Source organism: Arachis hypogaea, chromosome 13 (assembly GCF_003086295.3).
Source record: "Arachis hypogaea cultivar Tifrunner chromosome 13, arahy.Tifrunner.gnm2.J5K5, whole genome shotgun sequence".
Taxonomy (NCBI): domain Eukaryota; kingdom Viridiplantae; phylum Streptophyta; class Magnoliopsida; order Fabales; family Fabaceae; genus Arachis; species Arachis hypogaea.
In genome coordinates, this window is record NC_092048.1 from 13,982,897 (window position 1) to 13,991,726 (window position 8,830).

General features: G+C 34.3%; 1 protein-coding gene across 1 annotated transcript; it reads left to right on the forward strand.

Moving 5' to 3' along the window:
• The first annotated feature begins 2,345 nt into the window (after positions 1-2,345).
• LOC112732721 (putative disease resistance RPP13-like protein 1) lies at positions 2,346-7,073 on the forward strand. The gene is made up of 3 exons (XM_025781483.3): positions 2,346-6,233; positions 6,358-6,396; positions 6,709-7,073. Exon 1 carries the CDS (start codon positions 2,550-2,552, stop codon positions 6,081-6,083), a length of 3,534 nt encoding a protein of 1,177 aa, XP_025637268.1. The 5' UTR covers positions 2,346-2,549; the 3' UTR covers positions 6,084-6,233; positions 6,358-6,396; positions 6,709-7,073.
• The last annotated feature ends 1,757 nt before the right edge of the window (positions 7,074-8,830 follow it).

An 8,830-nucleotide genomic window follows, 5' to 3' on the forward strand; every position in this document is an offset into this window, starting at 1 on the left:
TGTTTATATATATATATATATATTAATTGTACATATAAAAATTTAAGTCACATATATTAATTATTTTTTTTTGTTATGATTATTTTTTTTATATATATAATTATTTTTTAGTAATATTTTTTTTATATCCATGTATATTCCCCAATCACTTTTCATATGCATGATTAACAATTTTCTTTAAATGGTGATATTTTAATTTTTTTCTTTCACGTATCTTTATATATTAGTAAGAAAGCAAAACTATGTATTGTGACTCTTTTTACCTTTTTCACACCTTAATCTTAATAATCAATCTTGTGTCCACACAATATAATTAAACTTTTAATCATTCTAATTTATTGATGAATTACATTTCTCTTAATAATTGCATTACTAATCTGAAATACAAAAAAAAAGGTGATACATATATCCAAAAAAGAAAACAAACTTAAAAATAATAAAAAAATTTCATATTAAAAAGTTTAAAAATAACATATCCAAAAAGAATAGTCATAATATATAATTGAGACAACAATTTAAATTTCTCTAAAACTAATTTAATCAACTACTAATATTAGAACTAAATTATTTAAATAATATTTAATCTATTCTAATCCTTAAATACGTATAAATTAGAATCATTCTCGTAACAACCAAGCAAAATAACATCATAAGATCGAACACTTAGAATCCGTACAAATTCAGACTATCTTCTTGTCAAAATTGTCAAATTAAATTGACTTTTATTCTTCTCAATAGCATTGCATTAATGCACCAGAAGGCCGGTAGTTTCTGAAAAAATCACAATATGTTATAAAATTATTTTTAATACAAAAAGTTTAAGAGAAGAAAATTTAAATATAGTACCAATCTTTGAATTGCATCTTCAATGTTGGCACGAATTTTTCAAAACTGAACCTAAATTGAGGAAATTCAATCTCATTATATGCTCCACTTTGAATATTTTCGAACAAACGTAGAAAATGTGGAGGGAATGTGACTTGAACTTGACCTACAAAACTCCTTAGAAACAATTGCTCGATCAAAAAAGAATAATAGATTAGAAAAAAAGAATATTTTAATTCTTAGATTTAGAGTCACTAATCACAAAGAAACACTATATATAGCCTTTAGTAGTACAAAAAATAATTATAGAAATTAATTATTGTAATATCAATTTACCACTATGAACGTTAGTATCATATTTATAGCAATTAGAATTATAAATTTATGTTTAATTTTTTATATAATTATAATTAAGATTTTTTAAAATTAGTATAATTATGCATTATTCATTAAATGCTAATTGTAATATAATTATAATAAAAATATTTTTTAAAATAAATTTAGAAGAGAGAATAGTACTTTTATTTTGAAAAGAAAATAAATTCATGAGGAATTGATACCTTACTTTCATTAGTTGGGGAAAAATCCAATTTTAGTATATTAAGTAGATTATTTTATATAATTATAATAAAGATATTTTCCTAAATTAGTATAATCATGCATTATTCATTAAATGCTAATTGTAATATAATTATAATAAAGATATTTTTCTAAAAATAATTTTAGAAGAGAGAATAGTGCTTTCATTACATGAGAATAGTATTTTCTAAAAATAAAGATATTTTCCTAAATTAGTATAATTATGCATTATTACTTAAATGCTAATTATAGTATAATTATAATAAAGATATTTTTATAAAATAAACTTAGAAGAGAAAATAGTGCATTCATTTTGGCGAAAAAATGGATTCATGAGGAATCGACACCTCACTTCCATTAGTTAAGAAAAAACCCAGTTTTAATATATTAAGTAAATAAATTAGATCACACAAATTGATTTGACCAAAAATGAATGAGCTAAATTTTGAATCGATCTAAATTAATATTTTTTTATAAAAAATAACTACAATATCCTTATTATAGAAAATAATAAAATACTACTAATATATAAAATATATATTAATTTTAAAAACTTTAAATCCTAACCTTTTTCTTCTTTCTAAGCCATCATGGGATTAAGATTTATGATTTTCAAAATTAATATATATATAAATAATATGAGTATTTTAGTTATTTTCTATAATAAAGGTATTGTAGTAATTTTTTATAAAAAAATATATTAATTTAGATCAATTTAAAATTTGGTTCTTCGATTTTTCGGCCAAATCAGTTTGTCCGATCTAATGATGACAGAAATAATACGGTTTAATCAATTATATATATTAAATTTTAATTATTAAAAAATATTTTTAAAAAAATGTTTTAGATGTCTTCTGAGTGGCTCCCCATTTTTTTTACGCTGGGAATTTCCTTTGAGAATATATCATATAATAATTGAGAATATAAAAAACACTGGTCGTTTTAATTTGATATGTTGTAGTCAACAGCACTTGTTGGAGGAGACTTCCAAGTCAACTAAAATAGCAGGGTCGTGTGTCTGGGTCAAGCTAAAGGCTAAGCTGGGAGCACATGTTATTGCAAGTTACTCACTTTGTTTGGATCTCTGCTTGGTGTTCTTTGTGAAAGTATTGAGTGTCAGCGTCACAACTCACAAAGAAATCATAATGGTGGCCTTCCTGTTGAGTGCATTCGTTCAAGCACTCTTGCAAGTCTTGCTGGACAGGTTGGCTTCTCGTCAAATTCTGAAACTGTTTCGTCAGAAAATTTCAGCAGCAAATGAAGCACAAGCAGCAGCCGAGAAGCTGAAATTCCAACTGCTATCGGTGAATACAGTACTTGATGATGCAGAGGAGAAGCAGATCGTCAATCCATATGTCAAGATATGGCTTGATGAGCTTCGAGAAGTTATCTACAAGGCGCAGGACGTTCTAGACCAAATTGCTCTTGAAGTTGACCGATCATACAAGGCCATGGACAGGGTAAGAGAATTCTTGCATATTACCAATAAGTTGACTTCTAGTCTTGTTGAGATAAACAGTAGAATACAAATTTTAAGGGATCAAAAAGATTGCTTAGGCCTCAAAGAACAACTAGAAAAGCGATCTAGCCTGTATTCAAGTGGTACTGATCTATTGTATGTACCGACAACCCGTATAGTAGATGAGTCCAAGGTATTTGGCAGAGATAATGACAAAAAGCAAATCATTCAAAAAATGAAAGATGCGATGGAGCAGAAAGTGGAACCTGTATGTGTTGTTGCAATTGTTGGGATGGCAGGGGTCGGAAAGACCACTTTGTCTCAGCTCTTGTTCAACGATGGTGGGGTGGTGCAGATGTTCGACACGCTGTCTTGGGTTCAAGTTTCGGGGGAATCCGATGTGGTCCACTTAACCAAGAAGGTTTGCGGGTCAGTAAGTGAGAGCTTGGACGCGCTTCAAGTCCAGCTAAATGAGAAGCTGAAAACACAGAGGATGTTGCTTGTTTTAGATGATTTTTGGTCCTTGAACTCTTTTGATTGGGACCTTTTCAAAATGGTATTTGCCAATGCAATGCCTGGAAGTGTTATTCTTGCCACCATGCGCAATAAAAATGTTGCAGATACCATGCATGCTGCTGTCACTTATCCACTTTCCCCACTATATAAGAATTGCTGGGACATCTTTGCCTACTATGCTTTTGGAAACAGAAGCCCTGAACCTGATACATCTGATCCAGCTTTGGTGGAGATTGGCAAAAGAATAGCAACAAAATGCAAAGGTCTTCCTTTAGCAGCAAAAGTTCTGGGGAGTCTTTTACGTTCAGTGACTGATGTTGGAGAATGGAACAACATACTGCAAAGTAAAATGTGGGATCTGCCAGCTAACAAGAGCAACATATTACCTGCATTGAGATTGAGCTATCAGCTTCTCCCTTCGTATTTGAAGGCCTGCTTTGCTTATTGTTCTCTGTTTCCAAAGGGATATGATATTGATAAGCAGAACCTAATCCATTTATGGATGGCTGAGGGTTTTCTGCAACCATCAAAGACTAAAACGATGCACAGAGTTGGTGAGGAATACTTGCAGGAACTGTTGTCAAGGTCACTACTACAACGATCAACCAAGAGTGAGTCATGTGTTGCAATGCATGACCTCATAAGTGACTTAGCACAATACGTGGGGGGCGAGTTTTTCCACTCCATTGAGGAAGGTAACTTTCAGATGATCCCAGAGAAAGTTCGTCACCTGTCATTCTCAAAAGGTCTGCCTGATAAACCTCCAAATTATTTTTCACAGTTAAGAACCTTTCTATCATTTAGAGAGGCAAACTCTAGTGCATCTGGTGCATTAACTAATCAATTTTTTTATGGATTGATACCAACATTTGAGCGTGTTCGTGTTCTTTCTTTGCCTGATTATCCAATTTCTACGTTGCATAGTATTGGGCACATGAAACATTTGCGGTATCTGAATCTTTCTGGCACAATGATTGAAGAATTACCAGAATTCGCAAGTTCCTTGTATCATCTACAAATCCTGCTGCTATCAAACTGTGTTTATCTCAAAAGTTTGCCCAAAGATATGGAGAATTTGACTGATTTACTCCAGCTTGATGTTACCGGTGCTCCCTTAAAAGAAATGCCACCAAATTTTGGTAGATTGAAGCTTCTTCGGCATCTTACTACCTTTGTTGTGAGCGAAAGCGCAAGATCAAGCATTACTGAGTTGGGAGCTCTATCTCAACTTCATGGTTCACTTTCAATTGTGAATCTACAGTATGTCAATGATGGCAAGGATGCACTAGGGGCCAACTTGATTGAGAAGACATTTCTTGACGAGCTGGTGTTAAAATGGACCAAGACTATCCATGATGTAGAAAATGAAGCAATCACTCTTTACAACCTGAAGCCATGCACAAATCTGAAGAAGCTTGAGATAGAAAACTATGGTGGTAACACATTCCCAGATTGGTTAGGCAACCCTTCATTCTCTAACTTGGTGTCTGTAAAACTCATTCATTGCAGCTTCTGCTTGAGTTTGCCACCACTTGGGCAATTATCCTCCATGAAGACACTCCTGATAGAAAAAATGACATGGCTAGAAACCGTGGATTTTGAATTCTATGGAAATAGAAATTCACCCTTCAGGTCCCTTGAAACTTTGACGTTTAAGAACATGCCTAGTTGGAAGAAGTGGCTGCCATCAGATGATGTTCAAGAGCACTTCCCTTCTCTTAAAGAGCTTCACATTTTGAGTTGTCCTAAATTTGCTGGGAACTTACCCCAACATTTGGGTTCTTTGGAAAAACTAGTCATTGTTGACTGTAGCATTGTTACCGACTCACTTCCAAGGGTTCCATTGTTGAAAGAACTGGAGCTAACTAATTGTAATTCATTGGTTTCCCTGCCTGAAGAAATGATGTGGGGGAACCAACAAATGACCAAGGTGACTATATGCAATTGTCAGTTGCTTCAATCTCTGCGTACTCTTGAACATGTCGGAAGGTTAGAGTTACTTCACATCAACGAGTGTAGGGAATTAGTTCTTTTTTCATCACTGCATGACTTGCACCGTTATCAAGCAATTGAGGCTTTGCACTTGAAAGACAGTTGTCACACGCTGCAAGTGTTTCTCTTATCTTCTTTTGGGGCCCTTCAGGATCTCCATATACAAGGCTGTCCTAATCTTCAATCTCTTGAGATATCAAGCGATTCTACTGAGAATTTGTCGCACCTTAAGAAGGTGCAGCTAAAGGACTGCCCCAAGCTAGTGTCTTTCCCGAGTGGAGGGTTTCCTACTAATCTTCAAGAGTTATCAATTTGCAACTGTGACGAATTGTTGCCCGAAGCAGGGTCTAGTCTTCGTCAAATGACATCGCTTGCGTACTTGGAGATTAAGGGGAAGTTGATTGGTTTAGATTCATTTCCAGATGGAGGACTGCTTCCATCTTGCTTAACTGATCTTCATATCATAGGATTTGAAGATCTCAAGTCTCTGAGTCATGCTGGTCTTCAACACCTTGTCTCTCTCAAAAGTCTGATGATTGAAAGTTGCAAGAAGCTAGACTCTCTACCTGCGGAGGGGCTTCCAGCTTCCTTATCAAAACTTGATATTGTGGATTGTCCATTGCTTGCTCCTCTCTGTCAGCCTACAGGAAGCTATTGGTCCCTCATTTCCCATATCCGCGACAGAAACATTGTGCGAAGAAATGATATCTAGAAGAATGAATAACTGGAGTGTTCCTTTGATAAGTTGCCATTTCTGCTTGTGTATGAATCTCCTTGTGCTTTGGATCACAATAAGTGCAATGTTCTGTTAATATTTTTGGAATGCATCAAGATGGCCTGCTTTCTGTGCTTTGTGCCTGAGGTATAATTATCACAAGTTTTTCAGGATTTCTGTTGTATTATAAATTGACGTAATTTTGTTTAACACCAATAGCTATAGTATCATGCACTAAAACTAATTTTTTTTTGTTTTCGTTACCATGTAGGTCGATACCCTGGTCTACCTTTGACACTTCCCAGAAAAGGTATAGAAATTTCATGAAATTCAATTTATCCATCATGCTTCAATTCTTTTTCATCTTACCATATAAGTCACGTTTTTGGTTTATGGGTTTTAAAGAAGGGTTAAACTACTTAACTGATGGTAAATGTACCTGGTTGAAAGTGGCCAAGTAAGGAACTATATAATCCATATTTTGCTCGGTTAGTTTGCGGGTACAACTATATATGCATGGTCATGTTAGGTTCTGTCATTGAGGCTTGTGATTCTGTTACAGGCTGATAGCGTATATTTCATTTCTTTTGGGACTTGGTCGGTAATGAATTTATTGTTTCAGGTTTATGGTGGAGAAGCTAGGGTAATTAACCTGAGCACTTTTCCAACTCTAGCTGGGATATATTGCTTATATGAATCTGGGGAGTACTAACCACATCTGGCACTGTCGCGTTTTCAGAACAAAATCCTGTGTTTGGTCGGAATTTTCAGGGTACAATTCTTGTTCTGCATAAGCAATTCAGAGATGAGAGATGGCCAAAATAAGACTTCAAAAAGGCAAATAAATTAAGCCTGTTCTTTTTTCTATTTTTTTTTTTGGACTGGAAACTAAGCCTATGGTTGAAACAATATATTTATACATATGTCAGCATATGTAGAGGAATTCGCAGTCGTATTTATCTATAGCTTCGTTACTTCGTTGTTTTATTTTGTTCCACGGGGTTTTTAGAAAGGCAATTACTCAAATGAAGATGGTAAAAACATCTTTTTATGAAGATGCTTTGTTAAAAAGTGTGATTTATTTATTTAGCCACACTTTAAACAAAGACAACACTTTTATAAATATTAAAATCTAATCATTCAATCTATCATCCAAAGGTCAAAAGAGAATATTTTTATATGAAGACAATTATAAAGTCTTCATTATAGTATCCACCTTTCAGAACTGTTAAGATTATACAGAACTCTATTTTGTGAAGTGAAACTAGTCTTCACGAAGATATATAATTATGTAGAAATTGAATCTTATAGTCTCAAAGGTATCTTTAAAATAAAACCAGACTTCATTTTGCAAAACTATTTTAAGCATAATAATACTTTGTTATTTAATATTCTATAAATGTAATGGGAAATAAAAATAACATTAAAAGCTTAATTATAATAAATCTATTTATTTCAGTACGATGATAAATTGATATGAGAAAGTATGGGGAGCCAATAAATTTAGTGGATAATGTGTACAATAGATAAAATTAAAATTAACATCAAATGATAATTAAGTTAATTAATTTTTAATAATTTTCAATTTAAAATTCAAAATAAATAAAGATTTGTAACAGTTACGTATACATCAAAAACAACCTCCCTCTCCCCCATGTGACAAACTTCCTTCTCGCCCAGTCTCCTCCTATCTCACCGATGCCGCGCTGCCACGGACAGTAGCCGCTGTCGTCCATAGCTTCGGCTAACGCTGCTGTGCGCACCGCGAACGCCAAACAGCATAGTCGCGTAGTTTGCGTCATTTGCGAAGCTCCGCTACGCGCCAGTCGTGCAGCCCCTCTCCCACAGTCGGTCCGACACCGCCCAGTCGACGCTGCTAATAAATGGTGCGAAGAATGAAGAGCTTTTCTTTAAAGTAACAGGACACAAACTCACGATGGTTGAGGTTGATGTCACATACATAAAACCATTCAACACAAACACCATTGTCATAGCACCCGGTCAGACCACAAATGTTCTTCTAAAAGCCAACTTCAAGACCGGCAAATTCTTACTTGCAGCCTCTCCTTTTATGGACGCCCCCATTCCCGTTGACATCAGAACCACCATTGCCACGTTACATTATCAAGGTATTTTAGTTTTTAATTTTGATTAATACTACGGGGGAGATTCGCAACCTCGCCTAGTCGAAGTTGTCGTTGCGTAGCTGTTCCGTCGCCGGATCTCCTCCCCTATCTCCATGCGTCGTCGTCGACTCTCTTCACCCCGCGAATGCGCTAGATGTTTAATTCACTAGATATGTAGATGGTTATTTTAATTCTTAATTGGATGGTTATTTTTTTAATTCAGTTTAAGTATATACAATTAGCAAATGTTGGATGGTCATTTCACTAGGTAGCTAGATGGTTATTTTAATAACTACGTGGATGGTTATTTGATGACGATTCCACAATGGTGATGGAAGAGGGGGCTACAGGGGGTAGACACTAATGGCCAATGAGAAAGCTTTTAACGCCGGAGAGATGGGATGATTTATGAGGGTGGGGGGTGGCAAAAAGTTTGGGAGGAAGAGAATGTTTGGGTGAATTCTTTGAGTAAATTAGCGTTGAGATGTTAATTTTTTAAAATAATTGTTTGTATTTCTTTTTTTTCTTTGTATTGAATCAAATTTAAAACTCATTGTACACATTGTCATGATTTCTCATGTCATGATTTCTCATTGTCTCTCTAGTGGAGTTCAATTA

Bases quoted from the DNA above. Each gene is read 5' to 3' on its own strand.
- LOC112732721 (XM_025781483.3), top strand. From the start codon at position 2,550: ATGGTGGCCTTCCTGTTGAGTGCATTCGTTCAAGCACTCTTGCAAGTC.